At 38.9% G+C, this 23,795-nt stretch overlaps 1 protein-coding gene across 22 annotated transcripts in view; it reads left to right on the top strand.

Annotated features, from left to right (window-relative positions):
• CDC42BPA (CDC42 binding protein kinase alpha) overlaps positions 1–23,795 on the top strand; it is a 309,696-nt gene that overhangs the window by 274,095 nt on the left and 11,806 nt on the right. For 15 of the 22 annotated variants that reach the window (XM_077901337.1, XM_077901329.1, XM_077901328.1 and 12 more), the window contains 12 exons: positions 824–929; positions 3,370–3,506; positions 4,309–4,448; positions 5,613–5,694; positions 8,045–8,261; positions 8,940–9,002; positions 10,505–11,098; positions 12,882–12,979; positions 15,776–15,860; positions 17,932–18,055; positions 18,756–18,873; positions 23,231–23,416. In XM_077901337.1, coding sequence (XP_077757463.1) covers positions 824–929; positions 3,370–3,506; positions 4,309–4,448; positions 5,613–5,694; positions 8,045–8,261; positions 8,940–9,002; positions 10,505–11,098; positions 12,882–12,979; positions 15,776–15,860; positions 17,932–18,055; positions 18,756–18,873; positions 23,231–23,416 — 1,950 coding nt within the window. The remainder of the gene's footprint in view (positions 1–823; positions 930–3,369; positions 3,507–4,308; positions 4,449–5,612; positions 5,695–8,044; positions 8,262–8,939; positions 9,003–10,504; positions 11,099–12,881; positions 12,980–15,775; positions 15,861–17,931; positions 18,056–18,755; positions 18,874–23,230; positions 23,417–23,795) is intronic. The other 7 variants (XM_077901338.1, XM_077901347.1, XM_077901346.1 and 4 more) reach the window with 2 other exon arrangements.

The raw sequence follows: 23,795 nt of genomic DNA, 5'->3' as shown, positions 1-23,795 counted from the left end.
GATACTGTTATCGATCCTGTTTTACAGAATGAGGAAAGTAAGACACCGAGAACTTAAGAAGGTTGTCCCTAGGCTCATACAGTTGAGTGGAAGAATAGCTATTATAATTCATTTATTATTAAAACCTTCTAAGAGAGAAGAGGCATGTTCTGGAGAGCTACAGTCTAGTGACTTAGAACCCGATAGAACAGATAAGCCTTGGAGAACTTTACTGGGTTTGCAGTAAGATGTCTCAGGCTGCCATCTGTCTCTAGGATGGTACATCTGTATGTTTGTCTACTGAAGGGGGAGTACCACCTGCTTTCACGGAAGGAAACAGATTCATTAAGTATACTCTTTATTCTTAGTCCCAGAGAATGAAGTACTTATAGCAGGGACCAGAATTTTCAGTTACTCTTTGTTCTTCCTAAGAAGGTATAAAAGCATATTAAATTTTTGTGTTTGTGAAAGTATAAATATGTAATGTTTCATTTAACTTTTTGCTGAAGAATCATTTGAAGAATTTGTAAAAATCCTTAATCAAAATCTGTGAGCAAAAATAAAAACCTACAATTTATAACTTTTCAAATGGCATTCAAGAGCAGTTAACCTATCATGTAACTTCCTATGTTATTTTTAGCATAACCTAGCTCTGTATTGCCTAGTAAAAATATTTAAGGAGCATAAATTACAAAAAGATGTGAGAAATGAAAACAATTGATTCTACTTATATTTAGAAAACATCCTAGTAGCTCGTGTGAGGCCCAGAGATTCACATTGCAGAAATCTTTAAATAATTGATGTTTTTGATCATCAGCGTCTTTTTCATCCATTTGTTTTGCAGCGCAAGACTCATCAGTTTTTTGTCAAATCTTTCACAACACCTACCAGATGTCACCAGTGCACCTCTCTGATGGTTGGTTTGATAAGACAAGGCTGTTCCTGTGAGGGTAAGAACAAAATGACAGGAGAGTGTGACGTTAGGGTCCTAGCATGGACTACCTCAACTGTGATCACGTAACCGTATTCTCCTTAAAACACATCTAAATATCTGCTGGCTTTGCTTTTTTCTGATAACAGGAGTACAGATAATAAACCAAACACTGTGCTAAATGTTGAACATGGGAGAATATAGACGGCCCCTAGAAACAGGGGAGAACTTTATCAGTCTTTATTTCATTCTTTGGGTGAATTCGTGGTTCCGGCAAAGCATTAACAACCCAACCATTTTCTTTGGTTCTAAACGCATGTATCTATAAGACTATTGAAGATGATGCAGTCTGGATCTTCTGCTTTGACTATGAGAACTAAGCAGACATAGCATGCACTGTCTTAAGATGCTATTAACATCCCCTTAATGTTGTTGACCAGAAAGGTATGATGGAAGCCAAAGGAGAGAATTTGTACAGGTTTTAAGCCTTGTCCCATTTTGGATTTAGCCAATACTTACAAGTGTCACTTTTAGGGACACCTAGATGGCTCTTGGTTTTGGCTCAGGTCATGATCTCAAGGTCCTGGGATTAAGCCCTGCATTGGGCTCCGCACTCAGTGGGGAGTCTGCTTCAGGATTCTCTCTCTCCTTCTTCCTCTGGTACCTCCCCAGCTCTTTCACTCTCTCTCTCTAAAACAAATTAATCTTTTAAAAAATAAAATGCAAATAAAGATAAATGTCATTCTAAAATCTGTTTATCAGAAAGAATCCTGGATAGCTACTTGGTATTAATCCCTTATCCTTTCTGTTGCATCAGAATCATTTATAATTACATGGTAGGATTTTTTTGGATCTCCCCAGGCCCCTTTCTAGAGTCTCATGTCATGAAATTGTGCCTGTCGTTCCCACGGACCCTTAGTACTCTGCCCTATACACTGTGGGGACACATTAGACTCTGCCTAGGATTTTATAAATGTTATGGTAATGCGGTTACAGCTTCCAAAAGACTCCTATCATTTTAATTTCTTCTTGGCTGATTGAAGTTAGATCCTGTAAAGGACAATTATTTTGTTGTTTCCGCTGCTGTTTGGAGGTGAGGTTTTGCCTATTAGTAAAACAGATTATAACTTGTTATAATTATAAGACATTCCACTTGTAAGTGAATGAGATGTCTAACAGAAGTTTGGTGGTTTTGGAGGTCAGTACTAGTTCATCCTACCCCTCTGATGGCTTCATAATGCCCATCAGTGATGTATATATACATTTTCCCATGTGCATGCACTCCTAGAATGGTATCCCTTCAGCTCCTCTCTTAATCTTTCCCAAATATTCTCTAGCACTGAGCCTTAGAGTAAGAATTGTCTAAATGGATTCCCTTAGTCTGCAGTCCCTTCCAACAAACTTGTTTGTTTTAAATGTTTTAACTTTTAAAAAGATTTTATTTATTTATTTTAGAGAGAGAGCAAGTGGCGGGGGGGAGGGCAAACAGAGAATCTCAAGCAGACATAGCTTGAGCTCCAATCTCAAGCTGAGTGTGGAGCCCAGTGTGAGGCTCGATCCCATGACCCTGAGATCATGACCTGAGCTGAAATCAAGAGAGTTGGAGGCTTAACCAACTGAGCCACCCAGGTGCCTTTCAATATTTCAATTCACCCAACCAAGTCTCGGTGAAACTTACATACTTATTTTTGTTTATCCTGTCTCTTAGAGTTTCAGGTTCATCGTGTGAGTACCAGGTAGAGGTATCATGGCACTATTGTTGGTAGGTAGGGCAGGCTCTGAGCCCGACTGCCTGGGTTTGAATTCCAGCAGTACCACTTTTGAGTCCTGTGACCAGGGCAAGTCATACGTAAATAGGAGTAACTGTACCTCTCTTATAGAAAAATTAAATGCATTCAATTAAGTTAACCATTATTATGACCTTAGTTATAGCTGAAGAATCTATAATGATATTAACAACTCTTAAAGATTATCCTTAATTTGTACCTTTTTAATCATTGAACAATTCCATTTTCAAAAAGGATTGATAAAATTTTCCAGATATTGCAAAGATGTCGAGTAATTTCATGTCCATTAGTGAGCCTGGCAAGAGAAATTTTCAGGGCAGATACTAAGTTGTGGCAAAATGAAGAATTAGAACTCTAGAAACCACTTTTTGGAATTCCAAGTTTAAAATCACTGTTGTAGTCACAAATTTAGATTTTTTTTTCCTATGTATTTGCTCCTCTTGATTACTCCTGTTAACACAGAACAATAATATTACAATAATAAAAATCTTTACTGTTTCTCATTGAAATTCTTATTGATAAGCAAATGAATCAGCTCCCCAAATGACAAAACAATTATTTAAAACAAAACCACAGATAAGCCCCTTGTATGTAATGAGTGCTCAGTGAATTTTCTTTTTTGTAAAAGTGTATTTTTATTGAACATTGTTTTTTATTCCCCCTCTTCAAAAGTGTGCGGATTCTCATGTCATATAACTTGTGTAAACAAAGCTCCAACTGCTTGTCCAGTCCCTCCTGAGCAGACAAAAGGTCCTCTGGGGATAGATCCACAGAAAGGAATAGGAACAGCCTATGAAGGTCATGTCAGGGTAAGTATAATTAGGTTGGGTTTAGATTCATCTTTTGAGATTGATTAATGACTGAGGATAGAGTCTAGTCGCTTTACAAACATACTCCTTGTCAGAAAATTAGGCAAATAAAATTCATCTAATAATTTTATTTTATCCAGAGTGATGTGAAAACAAAAACCTGGCCTTTGCTTAGAAATAAATTCCAAAATGTCTTAAAATTTTCTGTACTATCTCTATCTTGTAACAAACAGATGTTGAATCTCCAAAAATGAGTCTCTGCCCCTGGTCTTCCTGGAGATGTAGCATAGGCTTACAAAGCCTGAGATATTATCAGGGTGTTTCTTACTGGTAATCTTGAATAGTATTCAAAGTATAAGCTGCATTTCCTTATACTCTCAAATTTGACTTTTATGCTACTTAGAAATCTGTGGGGTCCCTAGCTGGCTTAGTTGGTAGAGCATGCGACTCTTAATCTCAGGCTTGTGAGTTCAAGCCCCACATTGGGTATGAAGCCTACTTAAAATAAAATAAAAAAAAATATCTGTGAATGTTATTTTAATGAATTACTAGTGAAAGTTAAAATGGTACCATTTAAAAGTTTTTTCAGAATAAAAAGTCATACGTATTTGAAGAAATTATTCTTACCGTTGACTTTTCATGTTTTCAATGGTCTGTGTTTCTGTCTGCACTTTACCAACCAGAGCCGCAGACCTAGAGCACGTGTGCAGTGTCTTGAGGTTTCTGTTGTGCAGTTCCGTAGGTAATTAAGGGGGCTGCGCTTGACATTTTAGTGTGAGTTGTTTCTGTCTGTTTGCCGAAGATTCCGAAACCAGCTGGAGTAAAGAAAGGATGGCAGAGAGCCCTGGCTGTGGTTTGTGACTTTAAACTCTTCCTGTATGATGTCGCTGAAGGAAAAGCATCTCAGCCCAGCGTTGTGGTCAGTCAGGTGATTGACATGAGGTGAGCTTTTGAAAGCGTCTGATTTTTCACCTAATTATATTGCCATATTTTTATTTGAATCTAATTTCATGTTCATAATCTAATTGGCTAATATTGCCAGAGTAGCATAATTAAGACCAGGAAGCAAGGTGTAGTTCTAGGGCAGGTTGGTGTGTGTAGAGGGATGGGGCTTGGGGTCAGGGAAAAGAAACTAAAGTTTGAATCCAAAAGACCAGCATAAAGCTGGCTGGGGTAATGAAGGCCTAATGTGTGACGGTTCAATCATTGCCTCAAGGTGTGGAATGGAATTCCAGTGTGAGGAAAGGGAGCAGAAATCTCAAAATCAGGCTCTTGGAACATATAATGAGCAGGCAAACATTTGAATGAGTACACCTCTTGCTTTTCAGGCTATTCCCCTACCCCATGGAGTGCTCTCCCATACCTCTCTTATTAACTCTTGCACTCCGCTGGGGTGACATGAACCCCCAGAGCTTCAGCTCTCACCTCTGTGCTGATAAATCCCACATGGGCCTCCATCCAGCTTTCTCCAGAAATGGCACACAGTGGCATTTCATACCACCAGCTCCTCAGGCACATCCTCTTCCCCACAGATACAGAATACAAGGAGATAGGTGTGAGAAATATTAGCAAAGAAAGTCCAACAGAGCCTGCTCGGGGGCTCGCTACAGAAATGCAGGGAGAATTAAAGCTAAGACTAAGGCATCAAGTCCTCAAGATGAGGAGAGTGATGGCACTAGGAACCAAAGCAAGGGAGTCACAAGGAGTAAATTCTTGTGGAGGAATTCTGTTTCAGGTGTTGAAAGAATAGTGAAATGTCAGATAAGCTATGTTGTGGGTATGTGAGATGTATTGCGAGAGGCAAGAGGGTCCCTTGTTAGGGAGGGTTCAGATCCCTCTTCGCATGTACAGATACTGGCCTTGCAATGGGAAGCAGCAATCTTTTCTAGCTCAATGTATGATCACCACTGCTGAGTTACTCCTGATAAATTACTTTGAGCACTATCACTTACAATGGTGGAAAAATCAAAACTTTTAAAATTCAATTTGGATGTTTAGTGCAATTAAATTTTAAGGATTGCTCCATGTGTGTTACTTGGATACACACCCAAAACACAACACACATATACCTACATATGCCAACTTTTAATGTTTCACTTTTCTCAGGGATGAAGAATTTTCTGTGAGTTCAGTGTTGGCTTCTGATGTTATTCATGCAAGTCGAAAAGATATACCCTGTATATTCAGAGTAAGTTGTGTGCTATAATTTGATCACTAGATTATGTGTTCTTAGGGATTATATATTTTGTCTCTCCATATAGATCATAAACTTACTAGGAATAGTACCAAGTCCTATATTCCTGAATGTGTTTTGTGTTATCCAGTACTTGAATGTATAGACAATTAGCACTAAGTAAATATTTCATTAGTAAAAGACCTGTAGAAAGCATAAATATTTGGCCTCTAAACTAGTTTTCATCTTGGGTGATACTTTTGACTACAATTTCCAAATAAATATACCATGTGAAAAACTGAGTAAGTGTAAAGTTTCTCTCCTTTCTGAGAAAAAAAAAAAGGAGAGATTTCTTTTAAAATCTCTTTTAAGGGACACCTGGGTGCCTCAGCGGTTGAGCATCTGCTTTCGGCTCAGGGTGTGATCAAGTCCCGCATCGGGCTTTCTGTGGGGAGCCTGCTTCTCCCTCAGCCTGTGTCTCTGCCTCTCTCTCTCCATGTCTCTAATGAATGAATAAATAAAATCTTTTAAAAAATAATAAAATAATCAATAAAAATAAATATATAAATAAAATCTCATTTAAAAAAATTAGTTTTGGGGCAACTTGGGTGGTTGAGTGGGATAAGCGTCTGCCTTCAGCTCTGGTAGTGATCCCAAGGTCCTGGGATTGAGCCCCCCCATCGGGCTCCCCAGAAGGATCTCCCTCTGCCCCTCCCCCCTTCTCTCTCTCACATGCCTTCACACACTGTCAAATAAATAAAATATTTTTTCAAAATTAATATTATTTCTATTGCTTTGTAATAATGACTCCACAACTTAGTGGCTTAAACCAGTAATGATTTATTTTTTGCCACTGTGGGGCAGCTATCCACTTTGAGTAAGGTCGACTAGGATCACTCCTGTGGCTACATTTTGCTGACTTGGGGCTAGAATATCCCAAAATGACTTTGTTTACATATCTGGGGCTTTGTTGTTGCTTGTTTGCTTGGCAATCTCCGTTCTCTCTGTGAACTTGTCCATGTGGTCTCTCATTCAACCATCTGGTTGAGCTCTACGGGGCTGGCCTCCAAGAGAACAAAAGAAACTGCCAGACTTTTCTTTTAAGGACCAGGCCAAAACAGGCATGACTCTTGTACTTTCTGTTGGTCAGAGCTGTCATGAGGCCAACCTGGATTTTTAAGGGGAGGGGAAACAGACTCCAGAGCTTCATGAGAAGAATCTAATTCCAGAGGAAGAATTGTTGATTAGCCATCTCTGGAGGCTGTCTGCCCTCCCACAGAGTTATCTTGGATTGGTGAATTAAGACAATAAAGGTTTAAAACACAAAGCAAAACAAAACAAAAAAGACCACTGCCCTAGTGTTATGCCTGTATACTGAGTGCCTGCTATGAATCTTGTATTCAAGGAAGGTCACCAAGAGAGCCTAAGAGGCCCTCTTGCCTGGAGCTGATTCATATAGTGGGATTCTTTTTTTTTTTTTTTTTAAGATTTTATTTATTCATGAGAGACACAGAGAGTGAGGCAGAGACATAGGCAGAGAGAGAAGCAGGCTCCCAGTGGGGAGCCTGATGTGGGACCTCAATCCCAGGACTCTGGGATCACGACCTGAGCCAAAGACAAACCACTGAGCCACCCAAGTGCCCCACATAATGGGACTCTATAGTCACTGCTGCTGAAATCACTTTTAAGAAGGGATCCATGTGTATAAAATTTAAGTCTGTTCTGATTTTAAGTGCTGTTTGTGTAGTGATAAATCTTCATGTAAATACTAACTCAAGTGAGCTGATCTTCTCTAAGATAGTTATGTTATGAAGTAACATAGAATGTTATGTCTAAGCATTTCTGACTTTTTAAAACAAGTTGAAAGTCAGTTGGATGTAGTACTTGTGAGCATAAACCTGGATCCCAGTCTGGTGGGACATCCTTAGAGACTGTAACTCTGCACCACAGTATTTTCATATGTAAAATCAGGATATAATAGCAACATCTGTCTCATACTTCTAAGTCTCCAATCACTGCTCAGCGATTGCTCAGTATAAGTATCAGCTGCTGTTGATGTATGAGTGTGGGTAATGAGTTCCTTAGAGATGGCAGCCTGGCACTTTATAGCAAAGAAAATAAAAAATAAAAAATGGTAGATAGATAGATAGATAGATAGATAGATAGATAGATAGATGGATGTATCTGCTACCTTTGTTTTGTCATGAATTCTAATGCAAAGACTAGTAATTCTCCTGAAGAGAGCTGACCTCTGGTAAGGGTGTCATCTAATGAGTGTCATCTTATTGGCCAAAGCCTGGCCAGTCAGCATCAACATGAAGCCGGCCTGATTTGTTTCCTAACAGAAGCTGATTAACTCTCCTAGGTCACAGCTTCCCAGCTCTCAGCATCTGACAGCAGGTGTTCGGTCCTAATGCTCGCAGAGAGTGAGAGCGAGAGGAACAAGTGGGTGGGCGTGCTCAACGAGCTGCATAAGATTTTGAAGAAAAGCAAATTCAGAGACCGCTCCGTCTATGTTCCCAAGGAGGCTTATGACAGCACTCTGCCCCTCATTAAAACAACCCAGGCAGCTGCAATCATAGGTACGGATTTGCCCCGTTGACAGTGTTACCGTAGTTGTTGACTGACCTCCCCTCTGTGGGCAGAGCTGGCTTGCATCTATTTTCTGCTGTGTGACATAGAGCAAGTTGTTTAACTTTTTAGTGTGTGAGTTTCCTAGGTGAGATGCAGGTTCCGATTACCTCTCAGAAGTTATGGGGAGGTTTCAGGAAGGCAGGACACGTGACACAGGACACCCTGCATATCAAATCCCCTCAAAAAAATGGCACCTTCTGTGTCTGGAGGTTTAAATTTTTGTCTTGTTTTGTGCACATCTGGCTGTTACTTTCTAGTAAATAATGAAAAGCTAATGAGTAGGGTTCAAATGCCTGCCACAATTTTTCCCTCCCAAAACAAGAAATAGAACTAGATCCAGGGTGCTAACAAACTAGATTTTTAATTTTTCTCACCCTTTATTAAATAAACATTTACTTCTTTCTGTAAGTATTGATATACTTTCTAATGATTGTTCCATTAAAAAAGACATGAAGTAATAACATTTACCACTGTAATCTGGAAGGAGATTTAATAGTACAAATTGTTATTATTTTTAAGTTACTTACTTCAGTTTTATGTACCAAATTTTTTTATTATCTGTTTTGTTCTATTAGTTTTACATAGTTTTACCTGTTAACAGTGTTCCGTATCCATGTCTTCCATAGATCACGAAAGGATAGCTCTGGGCAATGAAGAAGGATTATTTGTTGTGCACATCACCAAAGATGGTAAGACAAAACTTAATTATTGTGGAGTAACTTTCAACTAGATACTGGTAGACAATTCTAAACTCTAGATTCTAAATCCTAAGAAGAGCAGGATTTGCTCTTATATATTCTATAATTGAAATTTTCCACACCAATTTGATGTGTTTATAAATCAAAAGATAACTTTTAAAATTCTTTAATCTTCCTGAGTTCTTAAACTTGCAAGTATGTGTTGTGTTTCTTTTTTTTTTTTTTTCTTAAGATTTTATTTATTTATTCATGAGAAACACAGGAGACAGAGAGGCAGAGACACAGGCAGAGGGAGAAGCAGGCTCCATACAGGGAGCCTGACGTGGGACTCGATCCCAGGTCTCCAGGATCACGCCCTGGGCTGAAAGCAGCGCTAAACGGCTGAGCCACTTGGGCTGCCCTGTGTTGTGTTTCTTTTGTCACTTGTTTAACAGCCCTGTTGCACAAACTCAGGTTGCATTCCTAAAAATGGATGTGAAAGATAATAGCTTGATTTGTTCATTGCTCTGTTAGCACTAGAAGACATGACAGTCATTAAAATGTGTTCGTTGTTGGGGGTGTTTTTCCCCCCCACACTTAATATAACAGATTTTTTCCCAGGGAGAAATTAAATACTAAGTGAAATAAAAAGGAACCAATTTTCAGATCAAGTGAGATGGTGGGAGAACAGTGCATTTAAACTGTATCCATTTGTTACTCGTAGAGATACCTTCTGGGGCACCTGGGGGGCTCAGTCAGTTAGGCATCAGACTCTTGATTTCCGTTCACGTTGTGAACTTAGGGTCCTGGAATCGAGCCCTGCAACAAGCTCCACACAGCATGGAGCCTGCTTGGGAGTCTCTCCTTATACCCCTTCCTGCTGCTTGTGCTCATGCAATCTCTGTCTCTCTCTGTCTCTAAAAAGAGAAAGAATGAATGAAATAGCTTCAGTAAAATATGCCTTACTCAGTTTTTTTTTTTTTAATTTTTTTTTTTTTTTAAATTCATTTATGATAGTCACAGAGAGAGAGAGAGAGAGAGGCAGAGGCACAGGCCGAGGGAGAAGCAGGCTCCATGCACCGGGAGCCCGACGTGGGACTCGATCCTGGGTCTCCAGGATCGCGCCCTGAGCCAAAGGCAGGCGCCAAACCGCTGTGCCACCCAGGGATCCCCCTTACTCAGTTTTTAAAATAGGAGTACCATGCTGAAGTTCCTGAGAATTTAGTGCCAGTAAGAAGGTTTTTCCTACAGATGTGGCATGCTTTATCACACAGGGACACTTTGCTTTGGTTGCCGGAAATTGTGGTGCTGAATTTAACACTTCACTATAAGTGTGTGCAGTTACCTTATAATGGGCACAGTTATCTTCCTCTTTCTCCATGATTCAGATCCCATATTCTTCTGTGTGTATCTGTGTTTTGATTAGAAGTTGACATATCATTTTGAGTTGAGTATAATTAGGATACAATTAATAAAACATTCTGCATTTGATTTATTATCATTTCTTTGCATAGAAATTATTAGAGTTGGTGATAATAAGAAGATACATCAGATTGAACTCATTCCAAATGATCAGCTTGTTGCTGTGATCTCAGGACGAAATCGTCATGTACGACTTTTTCCTATATCAGCTTTGGACGGACGAGAGACTGATTTTTATAAGCTGGCAGAAACTAAAGGGTGTCAGACCATAACTTCGGGCAAAGTGTGCCATGGAGCTCTCACATGCCTGTGTGTGGCTATGAAAAGGCAGGTCCTCTGTTATGAACTATTTCAGAGCAAGACCCGTCACAGGAAATTTAAGGAAATTCAAGTCCCATATAACGTGCAATGGATGGCGATCTTCAGTGAACAGCTCTGCGTGGGATTCCAGTCGGGATTCCTAAGATACCCGTTGAACGGAGAGGGAAGCCCATACAGTATGCTCCATTCAAATGACCACACACTGTCATTTATTGCCCACCAGCCAATGGATGCCATCTGCGCAGTTGAGATCTCCAGTAAAGAGTATCTGCTGTGTTTTAACAGCATTGGGATATACACTGACTGCCAGGGCCGGAGATCGAGACAACAGGAGTTGATGTGGCCGTCAAATCCCTCCTCTTGTTGTAAGAGCCTTCTACTTTCAGCTGTTTTACCTTTTTGTCTCTTTCCTTTTCCTTTGACCTCATCTCCTAAATACATTCACTATTAATAACAGCTTGTTTTTTTTAGGTCATCTTTAAGGTTTTGCCTAAGTATCAGTTACGTTGTTTAATTATGTAAAGTAAACTTCCATAGTTAGGCCAGCAGGTCAACATTAAAGTAACTATCCGTAGTTAGACCTAGGCCAGCAGGTCAACATTACCTCGTTTGTAGTTGAAGCTATTCTTTCTATAGAATAGTTTACTTAGGTAGATTTTTAACTCATGTTGTATTTTGAAGTAGCACTAAACAGTTATCTTCATGGTTCCCCCCAAAATATAGGGCTTGTGAGCGTTAATAGCTCATGAGCCTTACTCTGGAGAAGTAGTTACTAATTGAATTATTTAATCAATTATGTAAAGGTATAACACAGCATCTGTAAGAAGTGTTTCTCTGTTTTATAGTTTTATCTAAGTAGATATTTGAGATTGCCTGTTGCACTCTTTAAAGAAATATTAAGACATTAATAAATTACTGGATACTCCTTCCATGCCATCCCACTGGACAAGATATAGCCAGCAGCACAGCAGGCAGTTTTCACCCTGCTGGAGCATAGTATAAAGTAGGAAAGGTTCCTGACAAACTAGAAGTTGCAGTGGGTTAGAAGTGCTTTGTAGCAAAAGTACAGAGTTCTGGGGAGGCCTGCAGGAGGAGGATCTGACCCTAAATGCTCTGTTTTTAGTGGAAGATACTTGAGCATGCTTGAATACTAAACTAGGGAACTAGGGAAAGGTTGACTATGTGGTAAACACAGGAAATAGAGTAAAATCTCCACGGAGGCCAGAGAGATTGGAATTCAGAACTCAGGGGGAAGGATTTGGAGTAGGAGGCGTGAGATCGCTACCGCTCAAACCAGGTAGGTGGGATGATGGACATGATACAGTCAAGGGTAAGGTTCGGTGAAAGAAATGTTAGGAGGGCTGTACATGCTAATTACAGATAAGTTAGAAAATCTGGATTAAAAAAAAGAAAAATCCTTGTAAATCCTACCCACCCAGACCTAAATATTTTTAAAGTTTTGTTTCTTCTAAAATATGTATTTTAATCTGTGGTGTCCTATGTAGAATAAAGGTGTTTTGTAACCTGGTCAAATAATAATTCAAAGTATTATTTTTTGATGTGGAGTCAGAATATCTGGCTGACAAATGGCTCGGCCAGTGATGTCCTTCATGACCTCCATTGAGGTCAGTTATCTAATCTCTGCTTGCTGTGTCACCACCTCCTGCTGTTCATTCCTTCAGTAAGCAGTTTTGAGCATTCACCCCCTTTCATGTTCCTGTGCCAGGTGCATGATCATACATTCGTAGATGCGACTGCAGGTGTCACCCAAGACTGCTTTGTAAGTTGTTTCACTATCAACAGTTTAACTGGTTTAGGAATCAAATACTTTAATATGTACTGACATCCCTTTATAGAACTAGTATTGGCGAAGGGAATATTCTCCCATCTGTGTTAGCAGAATCACTATGTGTTAAAGCCACCATCTGAGCTGACTCATGGCATGTCACCTGCTCATCGATGACTTATGTTCTGCCTGCCTCAAAAATATTTTGACATGGCTATTACATGAACACAGTAGGGTTTGGGTGTGATTCCACTCTACAGTAATTTGGCATAGATCTTTCAAAATGTTTTGGGTTTATGGGTTAGAAGTAATTAACTGTAACAGTACTGGAAAAGTAACTGTTCCTCCTTCCCTTCTCTCAGGTTACAACGCACCATATCTCTCAGTGTATAGTGAGAATGCAGTTGATATCTTCGATGTGAACTCCATGGAATGGATTCAGACTCTCCCACTCAAAAAGGTAACTTCACATTAAAATATGGGCTCAGCACACTAATGAGTGTAGTGAAACACTAATGTGACTAGTTAGCTATTTCCCTAATCAAGCATTTTCTGACAATCGGTAATTTGGGATTTTGCTAAGAGGAGAAAAACTAGAAACAGAAGTCAAGCTAGTTACTTTTGTAGGTAGCTCAATACCATACTATTTTTGTCACATTTAGTTTTACTGTATTGATAGGAGTATTGTTACAGTGAGCCACCAGGATATAACCTCAGCGTAAAATGCCAGTGCCATCTTCTACTTCTGGAGCTCTGAAGGAGAATGCTGTCATTTTTTCTTGTAACTGCTTTTTACATAATGGTATGCAGGCTTTAATCCTGAGGCAGCTCTCACATGCTAGAGAGGTGTGATTAAACTTAGAACCAAAACTGTTTAAGCCTCTCATGATTTAAAAATAAAGGCTTTATATATTCCTAATAAAATATGATTTTCCCTTTAATATCTCCCTATGATAACAGAAAGAATTTTTACAGGTATAGAACAATTGTCTTGCATAAGTGAAGACTATCATTTCATACAGATATATAGCTTGTATCATCAATCAGGGAGCAGGGTTTAGAAGAATAGGTACAAGAAAGAGACACGTCATATTTCAAAATCTGCCTGGTTTTAAAGCACATCAGCAATGAAAACTTTTACAAATACTCCCACTTTATGTAAAGCACCTAAAATATGGCCCTCTGATTTGTATGTGGGCTGATTACATTTCGTTTTCCAGTTTATTTTTATCATGTGAATTTTATGACGTGTATGAAAGAATATGACCTTTGTGAAGCACAATAATTAACTGCTTGCTCATGAACCCACCTGCTAAACTTTAAGGCCAGAACATTACCAGTCACTCTCTCTACCTCCATCATTTTCCCATATCCCATACCCCTGTCCCTCCCCGAGAAAATCACTGTCCTGAATATGTAGGTATCATTGCTTTGCTTAAAATACAGAATGGATATGGGGCATATTTAAATATTCCTAAACAGTTGTTTTGTTTTGTACTGTTCGGTTTGCTTGTTTTTGAGCTTTATGGAAATGTTATGTGTCATCTGCCTTGCTGTCTTCCTGCATACTCCAAGGTTCATCTGTGTTGTTCTCTGTGCTGTGGATAGCCCATTGCTTTTCACTACTATAAAAATATTCTATTGAGAGACTAGATCACAGTTCATTTCTCTGTTCTCTAATTAGCAGACTTTGAATTATTTTCCAGGTTTTGCTACAGAGAATACTGATGCCTGTGTCTTTGGTTACATGTGCAGGAGTTTCTTTAAATCACATGTCTAGGAGCAGAATTGATGGGGCACAGGGAATGCAGGGGTTCAACTTTACAAAATAGTGTCACTATTTTCCAGAGTAATTGTACTAGTTCATACTTCCCCCAGCAGTACAGAGGAGTTCCTGCTGACCCACATCTTCTCTGATCTTGCCATTCTCAGAGTTCATAGTTTTACAACCATTATATGGTCATAAAATGCTGTCCCATTGAGGCATGAATTTGCTTGTCCCTAATCTTTGTATGTTTATTCATCTCATTTTTGTTTATGTTTATTCATTCTTATTTCTTCTGTGAAAACCTAGTCATGCTTTTTGCTCCTTTTTCTATTTGACTGGCTTCTTATTAATTTGTTGAAATTCTTTATATATTGTAAATACTGAGTTAGTAAGGGGTGGGGTAAATCTCCATTTATGACCTACCCATTTTGATTGTGTATTTTACTAAACATTTGTTTTTATAAAATAACAATAACTTATTTTTTTACTGAAAAAATAATTATATAATTATTTTTATATAATTTTTATAGAATTATAATTCTATAATTATAATTGTTATAATTTTTTAGAATTTATTTAAATTTAAGTTAGTTAACATAGTGTATTATTATTTTCAAGGGTTATTGTTACAGATTCTAATGTCATTATATGTATCATTCTTATCCTTTAAGCTTATCTTTTTTCTGTTAGGAAACTCCTTCCTAATTCAGGGTCATAAAGATAGGACCTGGGATCCCTGGGTGGCGCAGCGGTTTAGCGCCTGCCTTTGGCCCAGGGCGCGATCCTGGGGATCCAGGATCAAATCCCACATCGGGCTTCCGATGCATGGAGCCTGCTTCTCCCTCTGCCTGTGTCTCTGCCTCTCTCTCTCTTTCTGTGTGTGACTATCATAAATAAATAAAAGTTAAAAAAAAAAAAAAAAAGATAGGACCTTTATTCCAAAAGTTTAAAAGTTGTACCTGTTACATTTATGTCCTTAATCTCCAGGGAGTTGTGTTTGATTCATGGTGTGAGGTAGGGACTCCATTCATCTACTCCATGTATGTGAGCAGTTGCTCTGTCAGCATTTACTGACAGCCTTCCTCTCTCCAGGGATACACAGTCTCATCTCTGTCATATGTGGACTTACAGTTCTAACCACATTCATAAAGTGGCTGCGTTGATATCTTCATAGCATAATTATTTAGTCACTAATGGCCTTAAAAAGTCAATTAAGATTTAAATATATTTCTGCTTTATTTCCCCCAGAATATTCTTCCTTTAAAATGTTCTTATTATAACTTTTTTGTTCAAATTAGATAACTTTATACCCATTTCCCATCAGAATTAATGTTAATCTCTTCTTGGTTTTCAGGGGAGCCATATTTTGAAGACGAAGGATTAATGGAAAGGCTCACTAGTGTGTGCTTTCTAAATAGGCCAGAAATTTTATTATTTCATTTGAAGGTTTTTGAAATACTAATTTTATTTTATTTTTTATTATTTTAGGTTCGACCCTTAAACAGTGAAGGATCATTAAACCTTTTAGGGCTGGAGACAATTAGATTAATATATTTCAAAAATAAGATGGCAGGTAAGAAAACATTCATTAATGGGATAGCTTCCATGGGAATGTTCTCTCTAAGCTGACTGCCTAAGATAATCAGTAAGTGACAGAGACCAGATTTAAACTTGGGTTTGTCTTATTCCAAAGTCTATGATCTTGGCTACTATCATACTCACCTCAATGTATTAGGATAAATGTCTGCACAAAAAGGCAGTCTGTTTAATCTTGCATAACTGTATATACAAAATACTTGTTTCTGACCTACCTGTTATTTTCTGTGGAGTACTGAGTCAAGTCAAGAAAGTATAGTTGAATGTATCTTCTGTACTCTTGATACTATAAAACCTAGCCCAAGGTGTGGCACTAAAATTGTGAAAACTCATCAAGAGTTCTGATCGGGAACTTTAGGAATACCTTCTACCAGTGCCTAGGGCTTCAAGCTTCTGAAGTGCTTGTGTTGGCACAGGCAAGGACCACAGAGAGGCAGGTTCAGGAGCAGCAGCAACAGGAGCCCCTGGGATGGGAGCTCTAGAGAGGACAAGGACCGTGTTCACAGTCACTGCTTGCCTTGCAGTTTGTAGCCAGTGTCTGCTCTTAGAGCTCTGGAGGTTACTGGGTTTACAGGCTGGTGGCTATAGGAGAGGTCCTACATAATAGGGGATATTCCACCAAGATTTGAGAAGGGAGATTCAGGATTTAGAAGTGATTCCCACTCAGTGATGGATTCACTGTGAAGCTAATGACACTTGAGCTTTACACTTCTCATCCCTAAGGGCCTGCACTTGCTTTTGCATCTTTTTATTAGAGAAAGTCCAGGTATTTGTGTAGGATTGGCTCCACCCTGTTCTCATGGTGTATGGCTATGATGATCATAGACTATGTCCATGTCCCGGTCGAGTTCGCAGGATGAAGCCTTTTTCCACATGTGTTTCCCATGCTCTCAGCTTTCTGCCCTGAGCTGGCAGTGGAGGCAGAGCTTAACAACAGAAGACCTGACCGAATTTCAGCAAAGGTGTCCTGTCCTCGGGAGAAGGAAGGGGCCCCACTCCCCAGAGGCCCTTTCTTTTTCTCTGTCTCACTCTGTCCCTCGTCTCTCAGGGACTCAGAGTGCTGCTGTGCCTCCTGGCTATCACCATATCCACCCAGACCTGCTATGCACTCACCATTCTCAAATTCCAAAACTGTGTTTCCCACATAGTTAAGAAAGCAAGCTGATGAAGCTACATTATTTCCTTACGAGAAGAACATTGCTTTCCACTGATCACCTGCCCTGGCTTGCTTGTAGGCTCCTGCCCTCCTGCTTTTTCTCACTTCAGCTTTGTGGCTGGTGCGAATCCTTTTCTCCCATTCCTTATTTAGAGAATGGCATCCATTGTGTTATGTGACTACAGCTGTCTATTTGATTCCTAGAGCATGTTCAGAAATTTCAGCTTGTCTGGGAAGCCCTTGGCTGACGGTTTTACTACTAGGTATTAAAATTGAAACTGGATGCAATACAATTAAGTATCATCACCTCCCCAAGATTAGAAGAGTAGAAATAGCAACAGTCTTACCTTTAGTGAAGGAAGCTGGTGGGAGCATGAGATTTTGTTCTTTCTCCACATCTGGCAGACTGGATCCTGCAAAGGAAATGTTTTATTATGTCAAAATAATTTTAGTTATCATTTACATGAATAATTTACCATTTCTGCCTGATTGCTGTGCAGCTTCACGGGGGGGGGCGCTTTTTAACCCCTTAAGCCTTGGAATCAGTGCTGGAAGGCAGGAGAAGACAATGTAGAGAGATGGGGCAGGGGAGCTGCAAAGTGACAGGACACCCAGGCAACTGTGTTTTTCTTTTTTTCCACTAAAATTGTACCATTTTATGTTAATAATCAAATAAAAGTGAAACTATACTTTGTAAGCTATGTTTAATTTTCGTATATCCCTGTTTACATATGTCCTGGTTTAAATTATTTACTGTATCAACACACAGCTTTTAAAAATGAGAGTTATATAGGTCCTGTGACTGAATTGTTGGTAATATCTTGGAGATTAATGGATGAAAAGCATTTTAGGGCTTTAAAGAACATCACTCTTCTTCATATTTTTTTAACAGAAGGGGATGAACTGGTGGTTCCTGAAACATCGGACAATAGTCGGAAGCAGATGGTTAGAAACATCAACAACAAGCGACGCTTCTCCTTCAGGGTCCCAGAAGAGGAGAGGATGCAGCAGAGGAGGTGGGTGCGCGGCTTGTGCTCCCCATTTATGAGTGCCGGTGCAACCTCGGGCCTACGTGGTGACGATACTGGTATTTGACGCGGAAGGCAGACTTGCTCTCTGAAAATCTGTCATGCATCTCTGGTGTCAAAACTGCAGTAATGAATGTACTTCTCAATGTAATTTTAATTAATACTCTCCACAATGTGAGTATGCATTGGATTAAAGTACCGTATTTTAATTCATTTCTCTGTGTATATGAAATACTTACAATTTTCTAAATATGGGCCTTTGTGTAATAATATAGACAGAACATATCTGCATGTAGTATATCTGTATAGTCTGTGGAACTTCAGATTATTCTCTTCATGAGCAAACAGCCTAAAGGCTTATAGTATTCCCAATCACATATAAAAACATCTCTAAAGTGTTATCAATTATTTTAAAAGACACACATAAGATGGTCAGAACTATCTGTAAAACAGAGCTTTGCTGTGTCAGTACTAAGTGAACCCTCTCCCATCAAAATGCACAAGATCTTTTATTTAAAACAAAAGTTTCTAAGTAAAGTTTTAATTGAGTGTATTTTATTATTCTGTCCTTATTGAACATGACTTCATGGTTTTATTTTTGTGAACAAATAAAGGATGCTTAATATTTTTCTAAAGTGTTCCAGATAGATCACAGAAAAAGTATCTAAACAGGTGTTTTATCTTACAGAGAGATGCTACGAGATCCAGAAATGAGAAATAAATTAATTTCTAACCCAACTAATTTTAACCACATAGCACACATGGGCCCAGGGGATGGAATACAGATCCTAAAAGACCTGCCCATGGTAAGAGAAATGAAAGGGGAATGGGAACGTGGTTACAAGTGGGACAGAGGGGGAGAAAGCATACGTGTATGCTGAAATCCATATGCAGACCAAAAAGGGTATGTTAGTATGATGATGAGACATTTGTGTCCATACATCACAGTATGTGTAAGGTGCATGATGATATATACCTGATGAGAAAAACTCGGCATTTGGGCATCTCTGAGAAACCAGACAGATCCAGTTCTTGCTTAGTTACACACCCCATAAACCTGTCCTATATCCAGACTTACTGCTGGACTTCGAGAGGATCTGAACTGAGATTCAGAACTTGCTCATCAAATCTCTTAACATTTCACTATGTTTTAGCAATTCCACACAGATATCTGCACCCTCCCCCTTTACCCCCCCCCCCCCCCGGGAGCCATGTTAGGTTGGTCAGTAATGGTCACACCTGTTGCCTGGCGGGGCAGTCAAATTTTCCTCCTCTGCTCAGTTACAGACAAGCCGCCTGGTCCATCCTACACACGGAAGTACAACATAGGAAAACTTGTTTTTCACTTGAAGATTAGATTCTTGGACCCATTATGTTAAGAAAGAATATTAGTGGAATTAGCTAATTTTCCAGGCTCTGTTTATACTTAACATTTCAGTATTATGATACCTCAGCAAATTATTGAAACTTTAATAGGAGCCTCTGATCACTGGTGGTAGCATTAGATCTGTGAGTCTGGACCCAGAGCTCTTTCTAAGGGAGTCTGTCTCATTGCGCACGTTACCAGCTCTGCCGTGACAGGAAATGCAGGTGTCCATCACTGACAGGAAAAAATGCTAGGTAATAAGTTTAGTGTGCAGTCACATTTTCTGAAATAACCATTAAGCTTTTGAAGATAGTTCTGCATTTGTTCCACGGGAAAAACAAAAAAAAAAACAGCCATTGAGTCTGAGTTCCTCTTTGTAAGTATCCCGATCAACCAGTTGACCCTGTTTATGAACATATACAGTGCTCTTCTTGTCCCCACCAAGGCATCCCAATGACCTGGTGTCATCCCTCCCATAGGGAGTTCAAATCATTAACAATAGCCATTTATCCTCCCAGAATGGAGATTTTAATTAGCTGTGCCAGATAAATAGAAATAAAGCATGCAGAAAGATTACACATAGTAATTAAAACTAAGTAAAAAAAATCTAAGACCAACCATATTAAGTATTGAACTGTTAGACATACCTATCATATTTAAAACTTACACTGGTTTTTCATCTATTGCCTGGGAGTGAGATTTCAGATTTCTCTCCACTCTTTGCCCATTCTGAGCATGTGTTGAAAGTCCTCAGGCTGCTTTTCCTTTATTCTCAAGAAACATGACATAATGTTCCATACAGTCCAAAGCCTCTGTCATTTGAGAGAGAATTTTTCCATTTTGATAAACATTGGAAATGTGAATAGCTTCTGTTTGATTGCTCAAGTGTTCATGTTCAATTTTAATGAAAGTTTTTTTAATTTTGTTGGTAAATGGTTTTTCAACACCTGATATGTACTTCAGATTTTGGAGGGATACAAATCTCAAACATGAATATGTTGCAAAGCAATATATCAACAAATACAAAATTATTTCAGTAGTTAACAAAGTTTTAATAGGTATTACCCTTTTTAAATTAAAATTTTTTTCATTTGTGTTTCATTTTGGTGCACCAAAAAAAAAAAATATACACAGTTTTTTTTTATCTTCTGTATTCCCACAACAAAATTATAAAGAATTTTTCTAAAAAAAAAAAAAAGAATTTTTCTATATATTCTATTATGTCCCAGAAATTAAAATATTTTCCTTAAGGTGAAATAGTTTCAGGATTTCATAAAATATTCCTCTGCTTGGTAGTCTTCTGCCATCAAGTGAAAAACCAATTGCTAATGTTCCAAAATTTTTTCAGGCCTTCATATACAATAAGATGTAATCACCATATACCCTGCATGAGCACCATAAAAAGAAATGTCAGGTTTCCAACATTATAAGGACTTGTATCTCAAAGCATCATCCCTCCTTACTCCACTGTTTCTCCCTTTCCCCTTTCCCCTCCCATCATGTAAAGTAAAGGAAATCTCTCTTTTATTTATGTATATTTTATTCAAAATAAGGTCTGGTTTTAATTACTGAGTACAGCAAGCTCCAACAGCATCTCCCAAAGATTCTCCCCCACCTGACTCCAGGATACATGGCCTTCTGTGTTGGCCTTGTGTCCCCATTAGGCCTCTTGATTTTTAGCACTTCGTGTCACCAATTTTGCTGACCCAACAACTGCCTCATTGGCTCTCTTTGTCATTGATGCAAGTGCCTCTCTGTCCTAGAATGAAGTCCAGTTTTTAATGTTTCTTCCATCCCTTTCTTACCCTGTAAGCACTTTTGTATTTCCAGGACAAGAAGTTGATATAAATTTTTTAAACCAATTTCTTTGCCTTAATTTTATTTTCACCAGGCCTTCTTCCCTTTACTAGCAGGGGACTTACAAGCTGGGGCTGTTTCTAGGCACCCATTTCATGACCAAACCAATATTTTTGATATATGGTCCACCCAGCCCCATGCTTGTCTTGGGGTAGACACTGGTTGTTACATGATAGTATGCACGTCTGAAAAAAATTAATTGTATGCATGCATGTACCTGTGTGTCTATATGTTTATTGAGAAATGTGTGATATTTTATTATGTTCTCAGATTTTAATCTGTTCTTTCCACTGAAATGGAATTATCTGTTTAAAGAACTGTTTCCAAAAATTAAGATAAATTAAATTAATCTATCATTTACATATGTAAAAAGAGCTTTCAGATCCCAAAGTTACATGTTATCATCGTGCAAAGAGCAGCATGTACCGCAGACAATTTTTTGTTTTACTCATATCAGTTCTTTCCTGGGAAATACCTGCGAGCTTAGAGAGCTAATGGTTGTCTTCAGAGGCTTTTCTCTGCACTAAAATGATACTGAGAGAGGGTTGTTTGCATCACGGATGTGCAAGAGACCATCGAGATGAGGGAGTCCTCTTTGCTTCCTTCTCTCTCCTGAGTCAGATATGAGCCCTCCTCACATGTGTCTTACTGAGAACACACGCAGTCAGTACGAGCAGCTTGCAGGACTTGAAGGACATCCTGCTTTAGCTTCTCCATTCCTTGTTGTTATTATTTTCATTAGTGGCTGCTGGCAAGAGAGGGCAGATTTTTCTCCAGTTGAATCCAGAAATACTATTTTACCTCCAGAAGATTTATTTTTGGCACGTGACATTGTGCCTTTTTTCCGTCCCAAACATGGTTAACGAAGACCACATTTCTAGCTTGAGGATCCCTGAGAGCTCTATCAAGTAATACTGCTTCTTCAGGTCAAAGTTGCTTTGACATCACTAGTGTGTTCTTTTTGGAAATCACTTCCAAAAGCACTGGCTCATTCACATCTCTAAACTTAAACCAACATCTCATGTAAGAGTTTTTTTTTTAAGTCTCCATAGTTTGCAAGATTTTGTTAATAAGCAAAGCTAGCTCATCCCAGCTCAGAAGGGCACATGTTCCGCCAGCCTTCCCCAAAAAAATCCTTCCCCTCCAACTCCTGAACCCTGAAAATGCCCCTCAGAGAAGGCGGCTGGGTGTTGAGTGATTGCTCCCAAATTACTCAGAAGTCATTCTGACTGAAAAACTAGAGTCCTCCACGTGAAAAGCTTTTTTCTGTATCTTTAGTATTACGTTCTTTTATGTTTTAATACACCCAGACATTGAAGGGCAGATTTTTTTTCATGTTAAAAACAAACATGTCCTCTGGATGTCTGAGTGGAGACAGGCTCTGAGAGGTCCACCTGTAATCAGGCTCTTCCTCACTCACTCACTGCTCCTGTTGGGGGAAAATCAGATCAGTGAAAGCAAACACATGTCAGAGCCTGTAAATACCAGGAAATGGTTTTAGGTTTTTGAAGAAACAGTTTCATAGCACTTCCAGCGAGAGGTTGGTTTTAGGTTTGCTGCTTGTTAACTTTCTTGCTTTTTCTGTCCTTGTTATTGGTTTGTTTTTGCCATATTTTGATTCTGTCACATAAGAAAATACTGAACTAAACTCTGAATGTCTCCTTGCACCTCCCAGAGTCCAGTTTCTGCTCATTTAATGATAGTAATAAAAGAGAATGATTTTATAAAATGAATGATCTTTTGCACATCGGCTGTTTCAGTTACTGGCAGGGGGATTAAAAAACTTAACTTTCTAAGTGAAAGTATTTCATGTAGGAATCAGTTCTGATGTGAGATATATCATTTCTTCTACATGCATGCCATGTGAAATGTCATATATAATCAGTGAATCCATTTTCATGACCTTGTTACCTTTTTTCTTCTTTCTGTTGTTTTGATAGCCAGGCTTCCCTTATCCATCCCCAAATCATCACTCCGGTCTGATCTCCTCTCCGATCAACTTTGAGCACATCTATCACATGACTGTTAATTCTGCTGAAAAATTTCTCTCTCCTGATTCCATAAACCCTGCATATTCCCCGTCTCTGCGCTCTGTCCCCGGTACACCAAGCTTTATGACTCTGAGGGTATGGACAGCTGAGTCAGGTGTTAACTCCACTAACCGTGTGCGGACCTCCTATACCTGGCTTGATAAGTAACACTGCTGAGGGTGGTGCATTTTGTGACTGACTCTTTCCTTTGGCCTGTTTCTCTTTTGCCAAACCTCTGTATCCTCCTCCTACTCTTCAAGCTCTAGCTCGTTTCTTCTTTTGAGGAAAAGCATGAAGACTGGGGGAGGATTTCACTTTTAGTTTTTAAACAGTATTGGAGAGTTTTTTATGTTTAATAGATGATTTCCCCATCACAATTTTCCCTTTACAGATACCATCGTTAAAAATAGCCCCTGCATGGGTCTTTATTTTGTTTAAACAAACAAAAGAGGTCTCCCAGAATATCTTAATTTTT

This window comes from Canis aureus, chromosome 6 (assembly GCF_053574225.1).
Source record: "Canis aureus isolate CA01 chromosome 6, VMU_Caureus_v.1.0, whole genome shotgun sequence".
NCBI lineage: Eukaryota > Metazoa > Chordata > Mammalia > Carnivora > Canidae > Canis > Canis aureus.
The sequence above is the reverse complement of the archived record's forward strand: the minus strand, read 5'-3'. Positions and strand labels throughout refer to the sequence as shown.